A 26423-nucleotide genomic window follows, 5' to 3' on the forward strand; every position below is an offset into this window, starting at 1 on the left:
TGGTGGGGAAGTTGTTGGAGAGGATTCTTAGAGATAGGATGTATGCGCATTTAGAAAGGAATAAACTCATTAACGATAGTCAGCATGGTTTTGTGAGAGGGATGTCATGCCTCACTAACCTGGTGGAGTTTTTTGAAGAAGTGACTAGAATGGTTGACGAGGGAAGGGCCGTGGATGTCGTCTATATGGACTTTAGTAAAGCGTTTGACAAAGTCCCTCATGGTAGGTTGGTGCAAAAGGTTGGATCTCATGGGATAAAGGGGGAGGTGGCTAGATGGGTGGAGAACTGGCTTGGTCACAGAAGACAGAGGGTGGTAGTGGAAGGGTCTTTATCTGGCTGGATGCCTGTGACTAGTGGTGCTCCACAGGGCTCTGTATTGGGACCTCTGCTGTTTGTGATTTATATAAATGATCATGGAAGAAGGTGTAACTGGGATGATCAGTAAGTTTGCGGACGACACGAAAATGGCTGGACTTGCAGATAGTGAGGAACATTGTCAGAGGCTACAGAAGGATATAGATAGGCTGCAAATTTGGGCAAAGAAATGGCAGATGGAGTTCAATCCTGATAAATGCGAAGTGATGCATTTTGGTAGAACTAACGTAAGGGGGAGCTATACGATAAATGGCAGAACCATAAAGGGTGTAGAGACGCAGAGGGACCTGGGTGTGCAAGTCCACAGATCCTTGAAAGTGACGTCACAGGTGGAGAAGGTAGTGAATAAGGCATATGACATGCTTGCCTTTATAGGACGGGGCATAGAGTATAAAAGTTGGGGTCTGATGTTGCAGTTGTATAGAACGTTGGTTCAGCCGCATTTGGAAAACTGCGTCCAGTTCTGGTCGCCACACTACCAGAAGGACGTGGAGGCTTTAGAGAGAGTGCAGAGGAGGTTTAGCAAGATGTTGCCTGGTATGGAGGGGCTTAGTTATGAGGAGAGATTGGGTCGACTGGGGTTGTTCTCCCTGGAAAGACGGAGGATGAGGGGTGACCTAATAGAGGTGTATAAAATTATGAAAGGCATAGATAGGGTGAACGGTGGGAAGCTTTTTCCCAGGTCGGTGGTGACGTTCACGAGGGGGGGGGGGGGGGGAGTTTAACACGGATATCAGAAGGAAGTATTTAACACAGAGGGTGGTGGGGGCCTGGAATGCGCTGCTGGGCAAGGTGGTGGAGGCGGACACACTGGGAACGTTTAAGACTTATCTAGATAGCCACATGAACGGAGTGGGAATGGAGGGATACAAAAGAATGGTCTAGTTTGGACCAGGGAGCGGCGCAGACTTGAGGGCCGAAGGGCCTGTTCCTGTGCTGTGTTGTTTTTTTCTTTGTTCTTTGTTCCTGGACCACAATGTCTTCACCTTCAACAACCAGTTCTTCATCCAGACACACGGAACAGCCATGGGGACCAAATTCGCACCTCAATATGCCAACATCTTCATGCACAGGTTCGAACAAGACTGCTTCACCGCACAGGACCTTCAACTGATGCTAACCACGAGATACATCGATGACATTTTCTTCCTTTGGAGTCATGGTGAACAATCATTGAAACAACTATATGACGACATCAACAAGTTCCATCCCACCATCAGATTCACCATGGACTACTCTCCGGAATCGGTTGCATTCTTGGACACACACATCTCCATCAAGGACGGTCCCCTCAGCACTTCACTGTACCGCAAGCGCACGGATAACCTCACGATGCTCCACTTCTCCAGCTTCCACCGTAAACACACTAAAGAATCCATCCCCTACGGACAAGCCCTCCGTATACACAGGATTTGCTCAGATGAGGAGGATCGCAACAGACGCCTCCAGACGCTGAAAGATGCCCTCATAAGAACAGGATATGGCGCTCGAGTCATCAATCAACAGTTCCGACGCGCCACAGCACCGACCTCCTCAGAAGACAAACACGGACACGGTGGACAGAGTACCCTTCGTCGTCCAGTACTTCCCTGGAGCAGAAAAGCTACGACATCTTCTCGGGAGCCTTCAACATGTCATTGATGAAGACGAACATCTCGCCAAGGCCATCCCCACACCCCCACTTCTTGCCTTCAAACAACTGCACGATGTCAAACAGACCATTGTCCGCAGCAAACTACCCAGCCTTCAGGAGAACAGTGACCACAACACCACACAACCCTGCCACAGCAACCTCTGCAAGACGTGCCGGATCATCGACACGGATGCCATCATCTCACGTGAGAACACCATCCACCAGGTACACGGTACATACTCTTGCAACTCGGACAACGTTGTCTACCTGATATGCTGCAGGAAAGGATGTCCCGAGGCGTGGCACATTGGGGAGACCATGCAGACGCTACAACAGTGGATAAATGAACACCGGTCGACAATCACCAGGCAACAGTGTTCTCTTCCTGTTGGGGAACACTTCAGTGGTCATGGGCATTCGGCCTCTGATGTTCGGGGAAGCGCTCTCCAAGGCGGCCTTCACGACAACGCAGAGTCGCTGAGCAGAGACTGATAGCAAGTTCCGCACACGAGGACGGCCTCAACCGGGATCTTGGCTTCATGTCACACTACCTCTAACCCCCATGACTTGTCTGGGCTTGCAAAATCTCACTAACTGTCCTGTCTGGAGATAATACACATCTCTTTAACCTGTGCTTAACGCTCTCTCCACTCACATTGTCTGTACCTTTGAGACTTGATTAGCTGTAAAGACTCACATTCCAACCATTATTTTGTAAATTGAGTTTGTCTTTGTGCCCTGTTTGTGATCAGAACTCCCACTCACCTGACGAAGGAGTAGCAAGCGCTCTGAAAGCTGGTGGATTTTGCTACCAAATAAACCTGTTGGACTTTAACCTGGTGTTGTGAGACTTCTCACTGTGATCACTTCAATAACCCATGAACATTGGCCAGAATTTTACGTTGGGCAGGTGGGGACGTGCCTGACTCAGACGTGTGTGAAATCATGGGAGAAGACATTGGGCACGCATTTCAACATTATTGCTCATGCAATATTTCAGTGGCAGACACACCTCTGACTCTCGCCACAAATCAACCTGTCAATTTAGCCCATTAAGGGGCCAATTAAATGCAGTGACAAGAAAATTTATTTTTCACGGGTCAGCAGCTTTCAAGTAAACTGCTCGGACAGGGAAAACATGAATAGGGACTGCAGGGTGGCTGGTCCCATGATGAAGAAAAGATGTTCTTTGGAAACCAGGGAATAGAACAAAAGAAAGTTCCAGGAAGAAAGGAAGAATCATAGAATTCCTACAGTGTAGGAGGTCATTCACCCCGCATATCCTTTGGGGAAAATTTAGCATGGCCAGTGTATCTAACATGCACATCTTTGGAGTGTGAGAGGAACCGGAGTATCCGGAGGAAACCCATGCAGACAGGGGAGATTGTGCAGACTCCACACAGACACCCAAGGCTGGAATCGATTCCTGGGTCCCTGACACTGTGATGCAGCAGTGCCAACTACTGTGCCACCGAACAGTGGGAATCTGAACAAGGTCACGTTCAGTGTTGTTACAGAAAGGAGCAGTGAAAGTCCCAAGAGGTACAGACAACTGCAAGAAGCCGATTTTAAATTCATTTTACAAGAAGCCAGACCTCGGATGTAATCAGAAGTTGGTGACAACTTATTGAGGCCGATAGGATTCAATAAGCTATCACCAACTTCTGATTACATTGTGTTCTGTTGACATGGCTACGTGCCATAGCGAGCTTGCGGCAAGTGAAGCTTGAATCTATGTGGTGATCCAGGGCAGATGGACACAATAAAGAGAGGCTGAAATCCTGGCAGTGTATTCTTGATGAAGACATTCAATAGAAGCATCAATTGGAGAAGATTCCAAAGCGTGCTCTTCAACAGCAAAGATTGCATCACTCATATGGAAAACAGAGTCCAAATGAAGCAATGGCCTAGTTTTATTATCGCTAGACTATTCATCCAGAAACTCAGCTAATGTTTCGGGGACCGGGTTCGAATCCCGCCATGGCAGCTTGCGAAATTTGAATTTTTTTAAAAATCTGGAATTAAGAATCTACAGATGACCATGGAAACAGTGTTGATGGTCAGCATTGTTGATGCTTCACTGATGTCCTTTAGGGAAGGAAGTCTGCTGTCCTTACGTGGTCTGGCCTACATGTGACTCCAGAGCGACAGCTCTGTGGTTGACTCTCAATTGCCCTCTGAAATGTCTTAGCAACTCACTAAGGACAACTAGGAATAAACAATAAACGCTGGCCAGCCAGCAACGCCCAAGTCTCATGAATGAATAAAAAAAAGTTGTCTCAGAGAGATCAGCATTGAGAATGAAGGATTGATAAAAGAAAATCCACAGAGGGTGCTTGGGAAACATCTGTCACATGGCCACAGAGAGTGGTGCATCTGCCCACAGTTTGCCTACTGATTTACATGTACTGTTTACTCATCGAGAACATCAAAGCGTTAAATAGATTTCAGAACATGTTACCTTGTAAATACTTATATACCTAGAAAGCAGTTTATTACAGTTTCTCTTTCCTTGTTTAATAAATATTTTATTATTTTGTTGAAACTTCATCAGTGAAATCAGACAGTGTGTAACCCGGGGAGGATGGAGTCAGTGAGATCAGACAGTGTGTAACCCGGGGAGGATGGAGTCAGTGAGATCAGACAGTGTGTAACCCGGGGAGGATGAAGTCAGTGAGATCAGACTGTGTAACCCGGGGAGGATGGAGTCAGTGAGATCAGACAGTGTGTAACCCAGAGAGGATGGAGTCAGTGAGATCAGACAGTGTGTAACCCGGGGAGGATGGAGTCAGTGAGATCAGACAGTGTGTAACCCGGGGAGGATGGGGTCAGTGAGATCAGACAGTGTGTAATCCGGGGAGGATGGAGTCAGTGAGATCAGACAGTGTGTAACCCGGGGAGGGAGTCAGTGAGATCAGACAGTGTGTAACCCGGGGAGGATGGAGTCAGTGAGATCAGACAGTGTGTAACCCGGGGAGGATGGAGTCAGTGAGATCAGACAGTGTGTAACCCGGGGAGGATGGAGTCAGTGAGATCAGACAGTGTGTAACCCGGGGAGGATGGAGTCAGGGAGATCAGACAGTGTGTAACCCGGGCAGGATGGAGTCAGTGAGATCAGACAGTGTGTAACCCGGGGAGGATGGGGTCAGTGGCTCAGTTCAGTCGTTGCCATCCAAAGTAAACATCCGAACACTACATAAATAATAAAAGTTAGGATCAATTAAGCCAGGTTCGATTCTGAGATTTGACTTGTCCAGTGGGATCAGCTGGAATCTTAACTCACTGTTTAAACCGTGCTGCTGTTTGTTGGGGTGTATTTTACCGTCCCACATGGCAGGAGAATCAGAGCGGGGGAGGGGCAGATCATGGAAAGGTCCGTTGATCTCGAGTGGGATTTTCTGGTTTCGTCACTGTCTGGATTCACCTTATAGCCCCCAGCTATCTATTGGACAGTACCAGAGCTCATGAGCTCCCTACATCTGTGACTGGGATGAACCTCTCGATGGTCACTCAATTCCTCTTCCTACTCAGGCCCTGTTCTCTTTTAACTTTGTATTTGAACCGTTGATTCTTGCTCAAAATCTGGAACTTTGTCCTGTATGAAATTACGATTTTAATTATTTTCTGAACCTACCCGCATCCATTTTCACTCTTGTTGAAGATGTTGGATCTGATCCTTCAGCCCCGGTGGTGTTAGACGATCCCGTATTCTGACACCCTGTAACAAATACAATTTTCCACATAAAATTGCACCGAGAAACACCTCATTACAGCCATACATTTTACATGTAATATTTCAGGAAATTTATCTGTGACGTGGAGTCACTGCTAATTCTGTTCAATTCTTGAAATATAAAGAGAAGGTGCTGGAAAATCCCAGCAGGTCTGGCAGCATCTGAGGGAAAGAAAACAGAGTAAACATGTTGAGTCCACGATGACTCTTGGTTCGAACCCCAATGTTATCTCTGTTTCTCTCTCCACGATGCTGCCACAGCTACTGAGTTTTTCCAGCATTTTCTGTTTTTGTTCCAGATCGCCAGTATTTCATTCTTACTCGACCTGTGTATTCTGATTTGAAACGCGTCCAGGCAAGCCCAGGCAATCTGCAAATGTTCTTTCTCCATTGGGCTTGGCTTTCTTTCAGCAGCATCACAGGTAGAGACCGCTGACATTCCCTGTCAGTCCTCAATAACCAGTTATTAATAATTATAATTTAAATTATGCTCAGTTCCAGACAAGATGCTGAGTTGTTTGAGCTCAATAGAGGCAGTTCCCAATACCAGCTATCTATAGGACAATTCCAGTACTCAGGAACTCCCTCACCTGTGACGCTGATGTCACTCCAGATGGTCACTCACTTTCCTCTTTCTACCCAGCCACTAGAAATATTTACCTCACAAAATGCAGCATCTCTCCTGGAACCAAACATAGTTTTACTTCCAATTATTAATAAGTAGTTTCAGTTTCCTCAGGACTTCTTTGTCTGGTAAACTAACAGTCCAGGCTCAATTCCCTATCAAATCTATCCATTGTGTCATCTGGAGAAGAGCTTTTTGCTTCATTCAGACACTTGCACGTGCAAAGACCTCTGTGTGTCGGATAGATTCCAATTATCAGATTAGCAAAGTAATCTGTTGCGCAATTAATAACCGGTCGCAGTTTCCAAAGGACCTGTTTGTTTGGTAAACTCACAGTGCGGGTGCAATTCCCTATCAAATCTATCCATTGTGTCATCTGGAGAAGAGCTGGATGAGTATCACAGACACTGCACGCTTCCAGGTGCACAGATCGATGTCTATCTGACACCTGCACCAGTCTGCCATGAGGGACCCAGTCAAAGGATCATTAAGATCATTGAAAGAATGTGTCCGCTTTGCTATGGGTACGATTGTGCAAAGCCCGACTGTGATTTACTTCAAGGTGAAAGTGAATGGAAAATTTGGGTTTGAGGGTATAAAGCTACAGGAGGATGGAGTCAGTGAGATCAGACAATGTGTAACCCGGGGAGGATGGAGTCAGTGAGATCAGACAGTGTGTAACCCGGGGAGGATGGAGTCAGTGAGATCAGACAGTGTGTAACCCGGGGAGGATGGAGTCAGTGAGATCTGACAGTGTGTAACCCGGGGAGGATGGAGTCAGTGAGATCAGACAGTGTGTAACCCGGGGAGGATGGAGTCAGTGAAATCAGACAGTGTGTAACCCGGGGAGGATGGGGTCAGTGAGATCAGACAGTGTGTAACCCAGGGAGGATGGGCTCAGTGAGATCAGACAGTGTGTAACCCGGGGAGGATGGAGTCAGTGAGATCAGACAGTGTGTAACCCGGGGAGGATGGGGTCAGTGAGATCAGACAGTGTGTAACCCGGGGAGGATGGAGTCAGTGAGATCAGACAGTGTGTAACCCGGGGATGATGGGGTCAGTGAGATCAGACAGTGTGTAACCCGGGGAGGATGGGGTCAGTGAGATCAGACAGTGTGTAACCCGGGGAGGATGGAGTCAGTGAGATCAGACAGTGTGTAACCCGGGGAGGATGGAGTCAGTGAGATCAGACAGTGTGTAACCCGGGGAGGATGGAGTCAGTGAGATCAGACAGTGTGTAACCCGGGGACGATGGAGTCAGTGAGATTAGACAGTGTGTAACCCGGGGAGGATGGAGTCAGTGAGATCAGACAGTGTGTAACCCGGGGAGGATGGAGTCAGTGAGATCAGGCAGTGTGTAACCCGGGGAGGATGGAGTCAGTGAGATTAGACAGTGTGTAACCCGGGGAGGATGGAGTCAGTGAGATCAGACAGTGTGTAACCCGGGGAGGATGGAGTCAGTGAGATCAGACAGTGTGTAACCCGGGGAGGATGGGGTCAGTGAGATCAGACAGTGTGTAACCCGGGGATGGAGTCAGTGAGATCAGACAGTGTGTAACCCGGGGAGGATGGAGTCAGTGAGATCAGACAGTGTGTAACCCGGGGAGGATGGGGTCAGTGAGATCAGACAGTGTGTAACCCGGGGATGGAGTCAGTGAGATCAGACAGTGTGTAACCCGGGGAGGATGGAGTCAGTGAGATCAGACAGTGTGTAACCCGGGGAGGATGGAGTCAGTGAGATAAGACAGTGTGTAACCCGGGGAGGATGGAGTCAGTGAGATCAGACAGTGTGTAACCCGGGGAGGATGGGGTCAGTGAGATCAGACAGTGTGTAACCCGGGGAGGATGGAGTCAGTGAGATCAGACAGTGTGTAACCCGGGGAGGATGGAGTCAGTGGCTCAGTTCAGTAGTTGCCATCCAAAGTAAACATCCGAACACTACATGAATAATAAAAGTTAGGATCAATTAAGCCAGGTTCGATCCTGAGATTTGACTTGTCCAGTGGTATCAGCTGGAATCTTAACTCACTGTTTAAACCGTGCTGCAGTTTGTTGGGGTGTATTTTACCGTCCCACATGGCAGGAGAATCAGAGCGGGGGAGGGGCAGATCATGGAAAGGTCCGTTGATCTCGAGTGGGATTTTCTGGTTTCGTCACTGTCTGGATTCACCTTACAGCCCCCAGCTATCGATTGGACAGTACCAGAGCTCATGAGCTCCCTCCATCTGTGACTGGGATGAACCTCTCGATGGTCACTCAATTCCTCTTCCTACTCAGACCCTGTTCTCTTTTAACTTTGTATTTGAACCGTTGATTCTTGCTCAAAATCTGGAACTTTGTCCTGTATGAAATTACGATTTTAATTATTTTCTGAACCTACCCGCATCCATTTTCACTCTTGTTGAAGATGTTGGATCTGATCCTTCAGCCACGGTGGTGTTAGACGATCCCATATTCTGACACTCTGTAATAATACAATTTTCCATGTAAAATTGCACCGAGAAACACCTCATTACAGCCATACCTTTTACATGTAATATTTCAGGAAATTTATTTGCGACACGGAGTCACTGCTAATTCTGTTCAATTCTTGAAATATAAAGAGGTGCTGGAAAATCCCAGCAGGTCTGGCAGCATCTGACGGAAAGAAAACAGAGTAAACATGTTGAGTCCACGATGGCTCTTGGTTCGAACCCCAATGTTATCTCTGTTTCTCTCTCCACGATGCTGCCACAGCTACTGAGTTTTTCCAGCATTTTCTGTTTTTGTTCCAGATCGCCAGTATTTCATTTTTACTCGACCTGTGTATTCAGATTTGAAACGCGTCCAGGCAAGCCCAGGCAATCTGCAAATGTTCTTTCTCCATTGGGCTTGGCTTTCTTTCAGCAGCATCACAGGTGGAGACCGCTGACATTCCCTGTCAGTCCTCAATAACCAGTTATTAATAATTATAATTTAAATTATGCTCAGTTCCAGACAAGATGCTGAGTTGTTTGAGCTCAATATAGGCAGTTCCCAATACCCGCTATCTATAGGACAATTCCAGTACTCAGGAACTCCCTCACCCGTGACGCTGATGTCACTCACTTCCCTCTTTCTACCCAGCCACGAGAAATATTTACCTCACAAAATGCAGCATCTCTCCTGGAACCAAACATAGTTTTACTTCCAATTATTAATAAGTAGTTTCAGTTTCCTCAGGACTTCTTTGTCTGGTAAACTAACAGTCCAGGCTCAATTCCCTATCAAATCTATCCATTGAGTCATCTGGAGAAGAGCTTTTTGCTTCATTCAGACACTTGCACGTGCAAAGACCTCTGTGTGTCGGATAGATTCTAATTATCAGATTAGCAAAGTAATCTGTTGCGCAATTAATAACCGGTCTCAGTTTCCAAAGGACCTGTTTGTTTGGCAAACTCACAGTGCGGGTGCAATTCCCTCTCTATCAAATCTATCCATTGTGTCATCTGGAGAAGAGCTCATTGATTATTACAGACACTGCACGCTTCCAGGTGCAAAGATCGGTGTCTATCTGACACCTGCACCAGTCTGTCATGAGGGACCCTGTCAAAGGATCATTAAGATCATTGAAAGAATGTGCCCGCTTTGCTATGGGTACGATTGTGCAAAGCCCGACTGTGATTTACTTCAAGGTGAAAGTGAATGGAAAATTTGGGTTTGGGGGTATAAACCTATAGGAGGATGGAGTCAGTGAGATCAGACAGTGTGTAACCCGGGGAGGATGGAGTCAGTGAGATCAGACAGTGTGTAACCCGGGGAGGATGGAGTCAGTGAGGTCAGACAGTGTGTACCCCGGGGAGAGTGGACAGATTAGCGAGAGGCAACATGGTTTTGTGAAGGGGAGGTCATGTCTCACTAACTTCATCGAGTTTTTTGAGGAAGTTGTGAAGATGATTGATGAGGGTAGGGCAGTGGATGTTGTTTATATAGACTTCAGTAAGGCCTTTGACAAGGTCCATCATGGCAGACTGGTGCAGGTGAAGTCGCATGGGACCAGGGGTGAGCTGGCAAGGTGGATACAGAACTGGCTCAGTCAAAGAAGACAGAGGGTAGAAGTGGAAGGGTGTGTTTCTGAATGGAGGCCTGTGACAAGTAACGTTCCTCATGGATCAGTGCTTGAACCTTTGCTGTTCCTAAATATATTTGGAGGAAAATGTAACTCGATTGATTTGTAAGTTCGTGGACGACAGAAAAGTTGGTGGATTTGCGGATAGCGATGATGACCATCAAAGGATACAGCAGGATATCGATCGGTTGGAGGCTTGGGTGGAGAGATGGCAGATAGAGTTTAATCCAGACATATGTGAGGTAATGCATTTTGTAAGGTGTAATACAGATAGGAAATATACAGTAAATGACAGAACCCTTAAGATTATTGATTGGCAGAGGGAACTGGGTGTACAGGGATACAGGTCACTGAAAGTGGCAATGCAGGTGGAGAAAGTAGTCAAGAAGGCAAAGGCACGCTTGCCTTCATCGGTTGGGGCATTGAGCTTAAAAATTGGCAAGACATGTTGCAGCTTTATCGAACCTTAGTTAGGCTGCGCTGGGAAAAAGAGTGTTCAATACTGGTCGTCACACTACCAGAAGGATCTGGAGGCTTTGGAGAGGGTACAGAAAGGATGTTGCCTGGTATGGAGGGCATTAGCTATGAAGAGAGTTTGGAGAAACTTGGTTTGTCCTCACTGGAACGACGGAGGTTGAGGGGCAACTTGATAGAAGTCTCCAAGATTATGAGGGGCATGGACAGAGTGGATAGTCAGAAGCTGCTTCCCAGGGTGGAAGAGTCTATTATTAGGGAGCATAGGTTTAAGGTGCGAAGGGCAAGACTTAAAGGAGATGTACGAGGCAAGTTTTTTTACACTGAGGGTGGTGGGTGTCTGGAACTCACTGCCGGGGGAGGTAGTCGAAGCAGATACGATTGTGAGTTTCAAGGGGCATTTGGACAAATACATAAATAGGATGGGAATAGAGGGATAGGGTCCCTGGAAGGGTTGGGGATTTTAGTTAATCCGGGCGGCATGGTCAGGCTAAGATGACCTACGGACCTGTTCCTGTGCTGTAATTTTCTTTGATGGAGTCAGTGAGACCAGACAGTGTGTAACCCGGGGAGGATGGAGTCAGTGAGATCAGACAGTGTGTAACCCGGGGAGGATGGAGTCAGTGAGATCAGACAGTGTGTAACCCGGGGAGGATGGAGGCAGTGAGATCAGACAGTGTGTAACCCGGTGAGGATGAAGTCAGTGAGATCAGACAGTGTGTAACCCGGGGAGGATGGAGGCAGTGAGATCAGACAGTGTGTAACCCGGGGAGGATGGAGTCAGTGAGATCAGACAGTGTGTAACCCGGGGAGGATGGAGTCAGTGAGATCAGACAGTGTGTAACCCGGGGAGGATGGAGGCAGTGAGATCAGACAGTGTGTAACCCGGGGAGGATGGAGGCAGTGAGACCAGACAGTGTGTAACCCGGGGAGGAAGGAGTCAGTGAGAACAGACAGTGTGTAACCCGGGGAGGATGGAGTCAGTGAGATCAGACAGTGTGTAACCCGGGGAGGATGGAGTCAGTGAGATCAGGCAGTGTGTAACCCGGGGAGGATGGAGTCAGTGAGATCAGACAGTGTGTAACCCGGGGAGGATGGAGTCAGTGAGATCAGACAGTGTGTAACCCGGGGAGGATGGAGTCAGTGAGATCAGACAGTGTGTAACCCGGGGAGGATGGAGTCAGTGAGGTCAGACAGTGTGTAACCCGGGGAGGATGGTGTCAGTGAGATCAGACAGTGTGTAACCCGGGGAGGATGGAGTCAGTGAGATCAGACAGTGTGTAACCCGGGGAGGATGGAGTCAGTGAGATCAGACAGTGTGTAACCCGGGGAGGATGGAGTCAGTGAGATCAGGCAGTGTGTAACCCGGGGAGGATGGAGTCAGTGAGATCAGACAGTGTGTAACCCGGGGAGGATGGAGTCAGTGAGATCAAACAGTGTGTAACCCGGGGAGGATGGAGTCAGTGAGATCAGGCAGTGTGTAACCCGGGGAGGGAGTCAGTGAGATCAAACAGTGTGTAACCCGGGGAGGATGGAGTCAGTGGCTCAGTTCAGTAGTTGCCATCCAAAGTAAACATCCGAACACTTCAGAAATAATAAAAGTAAGGACCAATTAAGCCAGGTTCGATCCTGAGATTTGACTTGTCCAGTGGGATCAGCTGGAATCTTAACTCACTGTTTAAACCGTGCTGCAGTTTGTTGGGGTGTATTTTACCGTCCCACATGGCAGGAGAATCAGAGCGGGGGAGGGGCAGATCATGGAAAGGTCCGTTGATCTCGAGTGGGATTTTCTGGTTTCGTCACTGTCCAGATTCACCTTATAGCCCCCAGCTATCTATTGGACAGTACCAGAGCTCATGAGCTCCCTACATCTGTGACTGGGATGAACCTCTCGATGGTCACTCAATTCCTCTTCCTGCTCAGACCCTGTTCTCATTTAACTTTGTATTTGAACCATTGATTCTTGCTCAAAATCTGGAACTTTGTCCCGTATGAAATTAGGATTTTATTTATTTTCTGAACCTACCTGCATCCATTTTCACTCTTGTTGAAGATGTTGGATCTGCCATAGTGGTGTTAGACGATCCCATATTCTGACACCCTATAACAAATACAATTTTCCACATAAAATTCCACCGAGAAACTACTCATAACAGCCATACATTTTACATGTAATATTTCAGGAAATTTATTTGCGACGCGGAGTCACTGCTAATTCTGTTCAATTTTCGAAATATAAAGAGGTGCTGGAAAATCCCAGCAGGTCTGGCAGCATCTGAATGAAAGAAAACAGAGTAAACATGTTGAGTCCACGATGACTCTTGGTTCGAACCCCAATGTTATCTCTGTTTCTCTCTCCACGATGCTGCCACAGCTACTGAGTTTTTCCAGCATTTTCTGTTTTTGTTCCAGATCGCCAGTAGTTCATTTTTACTCGACCTGTGTATTCTGATTTGAAACGCGTCCAGGCAAGCCCAGGCAATCTGAAAATGTTATTTTGCCTTTGGGCTTGGCTTTCTTTCAGCAGCATCACAGGTAGAGACCGCTGACATTCCCTGTCAGTCCTCAATAACCAGTTATTAATAATTATAATTTAAATTATGCTCAGTTCCAGACAAGAAGCTAAGTTGTTTGAGCTCAATATAGGCAGTTCCCAATACCAGCTATCTATAGGACAATTCCAGTACTCAGGAACTCCCTCACCCGTGACGCTGATGTCACTCACTTCCCTCTTTCTACCCAGCCACTAGAAATATTTACCTCACAAAATGCAGCATCTCTCCTGGAACCAAACGTAGTTTTACTCCCAATTATTAATAAGTAGTTTCAGTTTCCTCAGGACTTCTTTGTCTGGTAAACTAACAGTCCAGGCTCAATTCCCTATCAAATCTATCCATTGAGTCATCTGGAGAAGAGCTTTTTGCTTCATTCAGAAACTTGCACGTGCAAAGACCTCTGTGTGTTGGATAGATGCTAATTATCAGATTAGCAAAGTAATATGTTGCACAATTAATAACCGGTCTCAGTTTCCAAAGGACCTCCTTGTTTGGTAAACTCACAGTGCGGGTGCAATTCCCTCTCTATCAAATCTATCCATTGTGTCATCTGGAGAAGAGCTGGATGAGTATCACAGACACTGCACGCTTCCAGGTGCAAAGATCGGTGTCTATCTGACACCTGCACCAGTCTGCCATGAGGGACCCAGTCAAAGGATCATTAAGATCATTGAAAGAATGTGTCCGCTTTGCGATGGGTACGATTGTGCAAAGCCCGACTGTGATTTACTTCAAGGTGAAAGTGAATGGAAAATTTGGGTTTGGGGGTATAAAGCTACAGGAGGATGGAGTCAGTGAGATCAGACAGTGTGTAACCCAGAGAGGATGGAGTCAGTGAGATCAGACAGTGTGTAACCCGGGGAAGATGGAGTCAGTGAGATCAGACAGTGTGTAACCCGGGGAGGATGGAGTCAGTGAGATCAGACAGTGTGTAACCCGGGGAGGATGGAGTCAGTGAGATCAGACAGTGTGTAACCCGGGGAGGATGGGGTCAGTGAGATCAGACAGTGTGTAACCCGGGGAGGATGGAGTCAGTGAGATCAGACAGTGTGTAACCCGGGGAGGATGGAGTCAGTGAGATCAGACAGTGTGTAACCCGGGGAGGATGGAGTCAGGGAGATCAGACAGTGTGTAACCCGGGGAGGATGGAGTCAGTGAGATCAGACAGTGTGTAACCCGGGGAGGATGGAGTCAGTGAGATCAGACAGTGTGTAACCCAGGGAGGATGGACTCAGTGGCTCAGTTCAGTCGTTGCCATCCAAAGTAAACATCCGAACACTACATGAATAATAAAAGTTAGGACCAATTAAGCCAGGTTCGATCCTGAGATTTGACTTGTCCAGTGGTATCAGCTGGAATTTTAACTCACTGTTTAAACCGTGCTGCAGTTTGTTGAGGTGTATTTTACCGTCCCACATGGCAGGAGAATCAGAGCGGGGGAGGGGCAGATCATGGAAAGGTCTGTTGATCTCGAGTGGGATTTTCTGGTTTCGTCACTGTCTGGATTCACCTTATAGCCCCCAGCTACCTATTGGACAGTACCAGAGCTCATGAGCTCCCTACATCTGTGACTGGGATGAACCTCTCGATGGTCACTCAATTCCTCTTCCTACTCAGACCCTGTTCTCTTTTAACTTTGTATTTGAACCGTTGATTCTTGCTCAAAATCTGGAACTTTGTCCTGTAAGAAATTACGATTTTAATTATTTTCTGAACCTACCCGGATCCATTTTCACTCTTGTTGAAGATGTTGGATCTGATCCTTCAGCCACGGTGGTGTTAGACGATCCCGTATTCTGACACTCTGTAATAAATACAAGTTTCCATGTAAAATTGCACCGAGAAACACCTCATTACAGCCATACATTTTACATGTAATATTTCAGGAAATTTATTTGCGACACGGAGTCACTGCTAATTCTGTTCAATTCTTGAAATATAAAGAGGTGCTGGAAAATCCCAACAGGTCCGGCTGCATCTGACGGAAAGAAAACAGAGTAAACATGTTGAGTCCACGATGACTCTTGGTTCGATCCCCAATGTTATCTCTGTTTCTCTCTCCACGATGCTGCCACAGCTACTGAGTTTTTCCAGCATTTTCTGTTTTTGTTCCAGATCGCCACTAGTTCATTTTTACTCGACCTTTGTATTCTGATTTGAAACGCGTCCAGGCAAGCCCAGGCAATCTGCAAATGTTATTTTGCCTTTGGGCTTGGCTTTCTTTCAGCAGCATCACAGGTAGAGACCGCTGACATTCCCTGTCAGTCCTCAATAACCAGTTATTAATAATTATAATTTAAATTATGCTCAGTTCCAGACAAGAAGCTAAATTGTTTGAGCGCAATATAGGCAGTTCCCAATCCCAGCTATCTATAGGACAATTCCAGTACTCAGGAACTCCCTCACCCGTGACGCTGATGTCACTCACTTCCCTCTTTCTACCCAGCCACTAGAAATATTTACCTCACAAAATGCAGCATCTCTCCTGGAACCAAACATAGTTTGACTTCCAATTATTAATAAGTAGTTTCAGTTTCCTCAGGACTTCTTTGTCTGGTAAACTAACAGGCCAGGCTCAATACCCTATCAAATCTATCCATTGAGTCATCTGGAGAAGAGCTTTTTGCTTCATTCAGACACTTGCACGTGCAAAGACCTCTGTGTCGGATAGATTCTAATTATCAGATTAGCAAAGTAATCTGTTGCGCAATTAATAACCGGTCTCAGTTTCCAAAGGACCTGTTTGTTAGGTAAACTCACAGTGCGGGTGCAATTCCCTCTCTATCAAATCTATCCATTGTGTCATCTGGAGAAGAGCTCATTGATTATTACAGACACTGCACGCTTCCAGGTGCAAAGATCGGTGTCTATCTGACACCTGCACCAGTCTGCCATGAGGGACCCTGTCAAAGGATCATTAAGATCATTGAAAGAATGTGCCCGCTTTGCTATGGGTACGATTGTGCAAAGCCCGACTGTGATTTACATCAAGGTGAAAGTGAATGGAAAATTTGGGTTTGGGGGTATAAAGCTACAGGAGGATGGAGTCAGTGAGATCAGACAGTGTGTAACCCGGGGAGGATGGAGTCAGTGAGATCAGACGGTGTGTAATCCGGGGAGGATGGAGTCAGTGAGATCAGACAGTATGTAACCCGGGGAGGATGGAGTCAGTGAGGTCAGACAGTGTGTACCCCGGGGAGAGTGGACAGATTAGCGAGAGGCAACATGGTTTTGTGAAGGGGAGGTCATGTCTCACTAACTTCATCGAGTTTTTTGAGGAAGTTGTGAAGATGATTGATGAGGGTAGGGCAGTGGATGTTGTTTATATAGACTTCAGTGAGGCCTTTGACAAGGTCCATCATGGCAGACTGGTGCAGGTGAAGTCGCATGGGACCAGGGGTGAGCTGGCAAGGTGGATACAGAACTGGCTCAGTCAAAGAAGACAGAGGGTAGAAGTGGAAGGGTGTGTTTCTGAATGGAGGCCTGTGTCAAGTAACCTTCCTCATGGGTCAGTGCTTGAACCTTTGCTGTTCCTAATATATTTGGAGGAAAATGTAACTCGATTGATTTGTAAGTTCGTGGACGACAGAAAAGTTGGTGGATTTGCGGATAGCGATGATGACCATCAAAGGATACAGCAGGATATAGATCGGTTGGAGGCTTGGGTGGAGAGATGGCAGATAGAGTTTAATCCAGACATATGTGAGGTAATGCATTTTGAAAGGTGTAATACAGATAGGAAATATACAGTAAATGACAGAACCCTTAAGATTATTGATTGGCAGAGGGAACTGGGTGTACAGGTACACAGGTCACTGAAAGTGGCAATGCAGGTGGAGAAGGTAGTCAAGAAGGCAAAGGCACGCTTGCCTTCATCGGTTGGGGCATTGAGCTTAAAAATTGGCAAGACATGTTGCAGCGTTATCGAACCTTAGTTAGGCTGCGCTGGGAAAAAGAGTGTTCAATTCTGGTCGTCACACTACCAGAAGGATCTGGAGGCTTTGGAGAGGGTACAGAAAGGATGTTGCCTGGTATGGAGGGCATTAGCTATGAAGAGAGTTTGGAGAAATTTGGTTTGTCCTCACTGGAACGACGGAGGTTGAGGGGCGACTTGATAGAAGTCTACAAGATTAAGAGGGGCATGGACAGAGTGGATAGTCAGAAGCTGCTTCCCAGGGTGGAAGAGTCAATTATTAGGGAGCATAGGTTTAAGGTGCGATGGGCAAGACTTAAAGGAGATGTACGAGGCAAGTTTTTTTACACTGAGGGTGGTGGGTGTCTGGAACTCACTGCCGGGGGAGGTAGTCGAAGCAGATACGATTGTGAGTTTCAAGGGGCATTTGGACAAATACATAAATAGGATGGGAATAGAGGGATAGGGTCCCTGGAAGGGTCGGGGATTTTAGTTAATTCAGGCGGCATGGTCAGGCTAAGAGGACCTAAGGACCTGTTCCTGTGCTGTAATTTTCTTTGATGGAGTCAGTGAGATCAGACAATGTGTAACCCGGGGAGGATGGAGTCAGTGAGGTCAGGCAGTGTGTAACCCGGGGAGGATGGAGTCAGTGAGATCAGGCAGTGTGTAACCCGGGGAGGATGGAGTCAGTGAGATCAGACAGTGTGTAACCCGGGGAGGATGGAGTCAGTGAGATCAGACAGTGTGTAACCCGGGGAGGATGGAGTCAGTGAGATCAGGCAGTGTGTAACCCGGGGAGGATGGAGTCAGTGAGATCAGACAGTGTGAAACCCGGGGAGGATGGGGTCAGTGAGATCAGACAGTGTGTTACCCGGGGAGGATCGAGTCAGTGAGATCAGACAGTGTGTAACACGGGGAGGATGGAGTCAGTGAGATCAGACAGCGTGTAACCCGGGGTGGATGGAGTCAGTGAGATCAGACAGTGTGTAACCCGGGGAGGATGGAGTCAGTGAGATCAGACAGTGTGTAACCCGGGGAGGATGGAGTCAGTGAGGTCAGGCAGTGTGTAACCCGGGGAGGATGGAGTCAGTGAGATCAGGCAGTGTGTAACCCGGGGAGGATGGAGTCAGTGAGATCAGACAGTGTGTAACCCGGGGAGGATGGAGTCAGTGAGATCAGACAGTGTGTAACCCGGGGAGGATGGAGTCAGTGAGATCAGGCAGTGTGTAACCCAGGCAGGATGGACCGATTAGCGAGAGGCAACATGGTTTTGTGAAGGGGAGGTCGTGTCTCACTAACTTCATCGAGTTTTTTGAGGAAGTGTCGAAGATGATTGATGAGGGTAGGGCAGTGGACGTTATTTATATAGACTTCAGTAAGGCCATGGCCGACTGGTGCAGGTGCAGTCGCATGGGACCAGGGGTGAGCTGGCAAGGTGGATACAGAACTGGCTCAGTCAAAGAAGACAGAGGGGAGAAGTGGAAGGGTGTGTTTCTGAATGGAGGCCTGTGACAAGTGACGTTCCTCATGGATCAGTGCTTGAAACTTTGCTGTTTCTAATATATATATATATAATGATTTGGAGGAAAATGTAACTAGATTGATTTGTAAGTTCGTAGACGACAGAAAAGTTGGTGGATTTGCAGATAGCGATGATGACCATCAAAGGACACAGCAGGATATAGATCCGTTGGAGACTTGGGCGGAGAGATGGCAGATAGAGTTTAATCCAGACATACGTGAGGTAATGCATTTTGGAAGGTCTAATACAGATAGGAAATATACAGTAAATGACAGAACCCTTAAGAATATTGATAGGCAGAGGGATCTGGGTGTACAGGGATACAGATCACTGAAAGTGGCAATGCAGGTGGAGAAAGTAGTCAAGAAGGCAAAGGCACGCTTGCCTTCATCGGTTGGGGCACTGAGTTTAAAAATTGGAAAGACATGTTGCAGCTTTATAGAACCTTAGTTAGGCTGTGCTGGGAAAAATAGTGTTCAATACTGGTCGTCACACTACCAGAAGGATCTGGAGGCTTTGGAGAGGGTACAGAAAGGATGTTGCCTGGTATGGAGGGCATTAGCTATGAAGAGAGTTTGGAGAAATTTGGTTTGTCCTCACTGGAACGACGGAGGTTGAGGGGCAACATGATAGAAGTCTACAAGATTATGAGGGGCATGGACAGAGTGGATAGTCAGAAGCTGCTTCCCAGGGTGGAAGAGTCAATTATTAGGGAGCATAGGTTGAAGGTGCGAAGGGCAAGACTTAAAGGAGATGTACGAGGCAAGTTTTTTTACACTGAGGGTGGTGGGTGTCTGGAACTCACTGCCAGGGGAGGTAGTCGAAGCAGATACGATTGTGAGTTTCAAGGGGCATTTGGACAAATACATAAATAGGATGGGAATAGAGGGATTGGGTCACTGGAAGGGTTGGGGATTTTAGTTAATTCGGGCGGCATGGTCAGTCTAAGAGGACCTAAGGACCTGTTCCTGTGCTGTAATTTTCTTTGATGGAGTCAGTGAGATCAGACAGTGTGTAACCCGGGGAGGATGGAGTCAGTGAGATCAGACAGTGTGTAACCCGGGGAGGATGGGGTCAGTGAGATCAGACAGTGTGTAACCCGGGGAGGATGGAGTCAGTGAGATCAGACAGTGTGTAACCCGGGGAGGATGGAGTCAGTGAGATCAGACAGTGTGTAACCCGGGGAGGATGGAGTCAGTGAGATCAGACAGTGTGTAACCCGGGGGGGATGGAGTCAGTGAGATCAGACAGTGTGTAACCCGGGGAGGATGGAGTCAGTGAGATCAGACAGTGTGTAACCCGGGGAGGATGGAGTCAGTGGCTCAGTTCAGTAGTTGCCATCCAAAGTAAACATCCGAACACTACAGAAATAATAAAAGTGAGGATCAATTGAGCCAGGTTCGATCCTGAGATTTGACTTGTCCAGTGGTATCAGCTGGAATCTTAACTCACTGTTTAAACCGTGCTGCGGTTTGTTGGGGTGTATTTTACCGTCCCACATGGCAGGAGAATCAGAGCGGGGGAGGGGCAGATCATGGAAAGGTCTGTTGATCTCGAGTGGGATTTTCTGGTTTCGTCACTGTCTGGATTCACCTTATAGCCCCCAGCTATCTATTGGACAGTGCCAGAGCTCATGAGCTCCCTACATCTGTGACTGGGATGAACCTCTAGATGGTCACTCAATTCCTCTTCCTGCTCAGACCCTGTTCTCTTTTAACTTTGTATTTGAACCGTTGATTCTTGCTCAAAATCGGGAACTTTGTCCTGTATGAAATTACGATTTTAATTATTTTCTGAACCTACCCGCATCCATTTTAACTCTTGTTGAAGATGTTGCATCTGATCCTACAGCCACGGTGGTGTTAGACGATCTCATATTCTGACACCCTGTAACAAATACAAGTTTCCACATAAAATTGCACCGAGAAACACCTCATTACAGCCATACACTTTACATGTAATATTTCAGGATATTTATTTGCGACACGGAGTCACTGCTAATTCTGTTCAATTCTTGAAATATAAAGAGGTGCTGGAAAATCCCAGCAGGTCTGGCAGCATCTGAATGAAAGAAAACAAAGTAAATATGTTGAGTCCACGATGACTCTTGGTTCGAATCCCAATGTTATCTCTGTTTCTCTCTCCACGATGCTGCCACAGCTACTGAGTTTTTCCAGCATTTTCTGTTTTTGTTCCAGATCTCCAGTCGTTCATTTTTACTCGACCTGTGTATTCTGATTTGAAACGCGTCCAGGCAAGCCCAGGCAATCTGCAAATGTTCTTTCTCCATTGGGCTTGGCTTTCTTTCACCAGCATCACAGGTAGAGACCGCTGTCATTCCCTGTCAGTCCTCAATAACCAGTTATTAATAATTATAATTTAAATTATGCTCAGTTCCAGACAAGAAGCTGAGTTGTTTGAGCTCAATATAGGCAGTTCCCAATACCAGCTATCTATAGGACAATTCCAGTACTCAGGAACTCCCTCACCTGTGACGCTGATGTCACTCCAGATGTTCACACACTTCCCTCTTTCTACCCAGCCACTAGAAATATTTACCTCACAAAATGCAGCATCTCTCCTGGAACCAAACATAGTTTTACTCCCAATTATTAATAAGTAGTTTCAGTTTCCTGAGGACTTCTTTGTCTGGTAAACTAACAGTCCAGGCTCAATTCCCTATCAAATCTATCCATTGTGTCATCTGGAGAAGAGCTTTTTGCTTCATTCAGACACTTGCACGTGCAAAGACCTCTGTGTGTTGGATAGATTCCAATTATCAGATTAGCAAAGTAATCTGTTGCGCAATTAATAACCGGTCTCAGTTTCCAAAGGACATCTGTTTGGTAAACTCACAGTGCGGGTGCAATTCCCAATCAAATCTATCCATTGTGCCATCTGGAGAAGAGCTGGATGAGTATTACAGACACTGCACGCTTCCAGGTGCACAGATCGATGTCTATCTGACACCTGCACCAGTCTGCCATGAGGGACCCTGTCAAAGGATCATTAAGGTCATTGAAAGAATGTGTCCGCTTTGCTATGGGTACGATTGTGCAAAGCCCGACTGTGATTTACTTCAAGGTGAAAGTGAATGGAAAATTTGGGTTTGAGGGTATAAAGCTACAGGAGGATGGAGTCAGTGAGATCAGACAGTGTGTAACCCGGGGAGGATGGAGTCAGTGAGATCAGACAGTGTGTAACCCGGGGAGGATGGAGTCAGTGAGATCAGACAGTGTGGAACCCGGGGAGGATGGAGTCAGTGAGATCAGACAGTGTGTAACCCGGGGAGGATGGAGTCAGTGAGATCAGACAGTGTGTAACCCGGGGAGGATGGAGTCAGTGAGATCAGACAGTGTGTAACCCGGGGAGGATGGAGTCAGTGAGATCAGACAGTGTGTAACCCGGGGAGGATGGAGTCAGTGAGATCAGGCAGTGTGTAACCCGGGGAGGATGGAGTCAGTGAGATCAGGCACTGTGTAACCCGGGGAGGATGGAGTCAGTGAGATCAGACAGTGTGTAACCCGGGGAGGATGGAGTCAGTGGCTCAGTTCAGTAGTTGCCATCCAAAGTAAACATCCGAACACTACAGAAATAATAAAAGTAAGGACCAATTAAGCCAGGTTCGATCCTGAGATTTGACTTGTCCAGTGGTATCAGCTGGAATCTTAACTCGCTGTTTAAATGGTGCTGCAGTTTGTTGGGGTGTATTTTACCGTCCCACATGGCAGGAGAATCAGAGCGGGGGAGGGGCAGATCATGGAAAGGTCCGTTGATCTCGAGTGGGATTTTCTGGTTTCGTCACTGTCTGGATTCACCTTATAGCCCCCAGCTATCGATTGGACAGTACCAGAGCTCATGAGCTCCCTACATCTGTGACTGGGATCAACCTCTAGATGGTCACTCTATTCCTCTTCCTGCTCAGACCCTGTTCTCTTTTAACTTTGTATTTGAACCGTTGATTCTTGCTCAAAATCTGGAACTTTGTCCTGTATGAAATTACGATTTTAATTATTTTCTGAACCTACCCGCATCCATTTTCACTCTTGTTGAAGATGTTGGATCTGATCCTTCAGCCACGGTGGTGTTAGACAATCCCGTATTCTGACACTCTGTAATAAATACAAGTTTCCACATAAAATTGCACCGAGAAACACCTCATTACAGCCATACATTTTACATGTAATATTTCAGGAAATTTATTTGCGGCGCGGAGTCACTGCTAATTCTGTTCAATTTTCGAAATATAAAGAGGTGCTGGAAAATCCCAACAGGTCCGGCTGCATCTGAGTGAAAGAAAACAGAGTAAACATGTTGAGTCCACGATGACTCTTGGTTCGAACCCCAATGTTATCTCTGTTTCTCTCTCCACGATGCTGCCACAGCTACTGAGTTTTTCCAGCATTTTCTGTTTTTGTTCCAGATCGCCAGTATTTCATTTTTACTCGACCTGTGTATTCTGATTTGAAACGCGTCCAGGCAAGCCCAGGCAATCTGCAAATGTTATTTTGCCTTTGGGCTTGGCTTTCTTTCAGCAGCATCACAGGTAGAGACCGCTGACATTCCCTGTCAGTCCTCAATAACCAGTTATTAATAATTATAATTTAAATTATGCTCAGTTCCAGACAAGAAGCTAAGTTGTTTGAGCTCAATATAGGCAGTTCCCAATACCAGCTATCTATAGGACAATTCCAGTACTCAGGAACTCCCTCACCCGTGACGCTGATGTCACTCACTTCCCTCTTTCTACCCAGCCACTAGAAATATTTACCTCACAAAATGCAGCATCTCTCCTGGAACCAAACGTAGTTTTACTCCCAATTATTAATAAGTAGTTTCAGTTTCCTCAGGACTTCTTTGTCTGGTAAACTAACAGTCCAGGCTCAATTCCCTATCAAATCTATCCATTGTGTCATCTGGAGAAGAGCTTTTTGCTTCATTCAGACACTTGCACGTGCAAAGACCTCTGTGTGTCGGATAGATTCTAATTATCAGATTAGCAAAGTAATCTGTTGCGCAATTAAAAACCGGTCTCAGTTTCCAAAGGACCTCCTTGTTTGGTAAACTCACAGTGCGGGTGCAATTCCCTCTCTATCAAATCTATCCATTGTGTCATCTGGAGAAGAGCTGGATGAGTATTACAGACACTGCACGCTTCCAGGTGCACAGATCGATGTCGATCTGACACCTGCACCAGTCTGCCATGAGGGACCCAGTCAAAGGATCATTAAGATCATTGAAAGAATGTGTCCGCTTTGCTATGGGTACGATTGTGCAAAGCCCGACTGTGATTTACTTCAAGGTGAAAGTGAATGGAAAATTTGGGTTTGGGGGTATAAAGCTACAGGAGGATGGAGTCAGTGAGATCAGACAGTGTGTAACCCGGGGAGGATGGAGTCAGTGAGATCAGACAGTGTGTAACCCGGGGAGGATGGAGTCAGTGAGATCAGACAGTGTGTAACCCGGGGAGGATGGAGTCAGTGAGATCAGACAGTGTGTAACCCGGGGAGGATGGAGTCAGTGAGATCAGACAGTGTGTAACCCGGGGAGGATGGAGTCAGTGAGATCAGACAGTGTGTAACCCGGGGAGGATGGAGTCAGTAAGATCAGACAGTGTGTAACCCGGGGAGGATGGAGTCAGTGAGATCAGACAGTGTGTAACCCGGGGAGGATGGAGTCAGTGAGATCAGACAGTGTGTAACCCGGGGAGGATGGAGTCAGTGAGATCAGACAGTGTGTAACCCGGGGAGGATGGAGTCAGTGAGATCAGACAGTGTGTAACCCGGGGAGGATGGAGTCAGTGAGATCAGACAGTGTGTAACCCGGGGAGGATGGAGTCAGTAAGATCAGACAGTGTGTAACCCGGGGAGGATGGAGTCAGTGAGATCAGACAGTGTGTAACCCGGGGAGGATGGAGTCAGTGAGATCAGACAGTGTGTAACCCGGGGAGGATGGAGTCAGTGAGATCAGACAGTGTGTAACCCGGGGAGGATGGAGTCAGTGAGATCAGACAGTGTGTATCCCGGGGAGGATGGAGTCAGTGAGATCAGACGTTGTGTAACCCGGGGAGGATGGAGTCAGTGAGGTCAGACAGTGTGTACCCCGGGGAGAGTGGACAGATTAGCGAGAGGCAACATGGTTTTGTGAAGGGGAGGTCATGTCTCACTAACTTCATCGAGTTTTTTGAGGAAGTGGTGAAGATGATTGATGAGGGTATGGCAGTGGATGTTGTTTATATAGACTTCAATAAGGCCTTTGACAAGGTCCATCATGGCAGACTGGTGCAGGTGAAGTTGCATGGGACCAGGGGTGAGCTGGCAAGGTGGATACAGAACTGGCTCAGTCAAAGAAGACAGAGGGTAGAAGTGGAAGGGTGTGTTTCTGAATGGAGGCCTGTGTCAAGTGACGTTCCTCATGGATCAGGGCTTGAACCTTTGCTGTTTCTATATATAGAAATAATGATTTGGAGGAAAATGTAACTCGATTGATTTGTAAGTTCGTAGACGACAGAAAAGTTGCTGGATTTGCAGATAGCGATGATGACCATCAAAGGATACAGCAGGATATAGATCGGTTGGAGGCTTGGGTGGAGAGATGGCAGATAGAGTTTAATCCAGACATATGTGAGGTAATGCATTTTGGAAGGTCTAATACAGATAGGAAATATACAGTAAATGACAGAACCCTTAAGAATATTGATAGGCAGAGGGATCTGGGTGTACAGGGATACAGGTCACTGAAAGTGGCAATGCAGGTGGAGAAAGTAGTCAAGAAGGCAAAGGCACGCTTGCCTTCATCGGTTGGGGCACTGAGTTTAAAAATTGGAAAGACATGTTGCAGCTTTATAGAACCTTAGTTAGGCTGCGCTGGGAAAAATAGTGTTCAATACTGGTCGTCACACTACCAGAAGGATCTGGAGGCTTTGGAGAGGGTACAGAAAGGATGTTGCCTGGTATGGAGGGCATTAGCTATGAAGAGAGTTTGGAGAAATTTGGTTTGTCCTCACTGGAACGACGGAGGTTGAGGGGCAACTTGATAGAAGTCTCCAAGATTATGAGGGGCATGGACAGAGTGGATAGTCAGAAGCTGCTTCCCAGGGTGGAAGAGTCAATTATTAGGGAGCATAGGTTGAAGGTGCGAAGGGCAAGACTTAAAGGAGATGTACGAGGCAAGTTTTTTTACACTGAGGGTGGTGGGTGTCTGGAACTCACTGCCGGGGGAGGTAGTCGAAGCAGATACGATTGTGAGTTTCAAGGGGCATTTGGACAAATACATAAATAGGATGGGAATAGAGGGATTGGGTCCCTGGAAGGGTCGGGGATTTTAGTTAATTCGGGCGGCATGGTCAGTCTAAGAGGACCTAAGGACCTGTTCCTGTGCTGTAATTTTCTTTGATGGAGTCAGTGAGATCAGACAGTGTGTAACCCGGGGAGGATGGAGTCAGTGAGATCAGACAGTGTGTAACCCGGGGAGGATGGGGTCAGTGAGATCAGACAGTGTGTAAC

At 47.0% G+C, this 26423-nt stretch overlaps 1 protein-coding gene across 1 annotated transcript in view; it reads right to left on the reverse strand.

The window, feature by feature from the left end:
* Nucleotides 1-26423, reverse strand: part of LOC144484291 (NACHT, LRR and PYD domains-containing protein 3-like) — a 100435-nt gene that overhangs the window by 55098 nt on the left and 18914 nt on the right. The window contains exons 3-8 of the mRNA XM_078202819.1: nucleotides 22947-23030; nucleotides 20722-20805; nucleotides 15204-15287; nucleotides 12955-13029; nucleotides 8748-8831; nucleotides 5644-5727 (exon numbers count right to left, since the gene is read on the reverse strand). Coding sequence (XP_078058945.1) covers nucleotides 5644-5727; nucleotides 8748-8831; nucleotides 12955-13029; nucleotides 15204-15287; nucleotides 20722-20805; nucleotides 22947-22956 — 421 coding nt within the window. The 5' untranslated portion in view covers nucleotides 22957-23030. The remainder of the gene's footprint in view (nucleotides 1-5643; nucleotides 5728-8747; nucleotides 8832-12954; nucleotides 13030-15203; nucleotides 15288-20721; nucleotides 20806-22946; nucleotides 23031-26423) is intronic.

The sequence above is a fragment of the Mustelus asterias genome, unplaced genomic scaffold, assembly GCF_964213995.1.
Source record: "Mustelus asterias unplaced genomic scaffold, sMusAst1.hap1.1 HAP1_SCAFFOLD_98, whole genome shotgun sequence".
In the NCBI taxonomy this organism is placed as follows: Eukaryota; Metazoa; Chordata; class Chondrichthyes; order Carcharhiniformes; family Triakidae; genus Mustelus; species Mustelus asterias.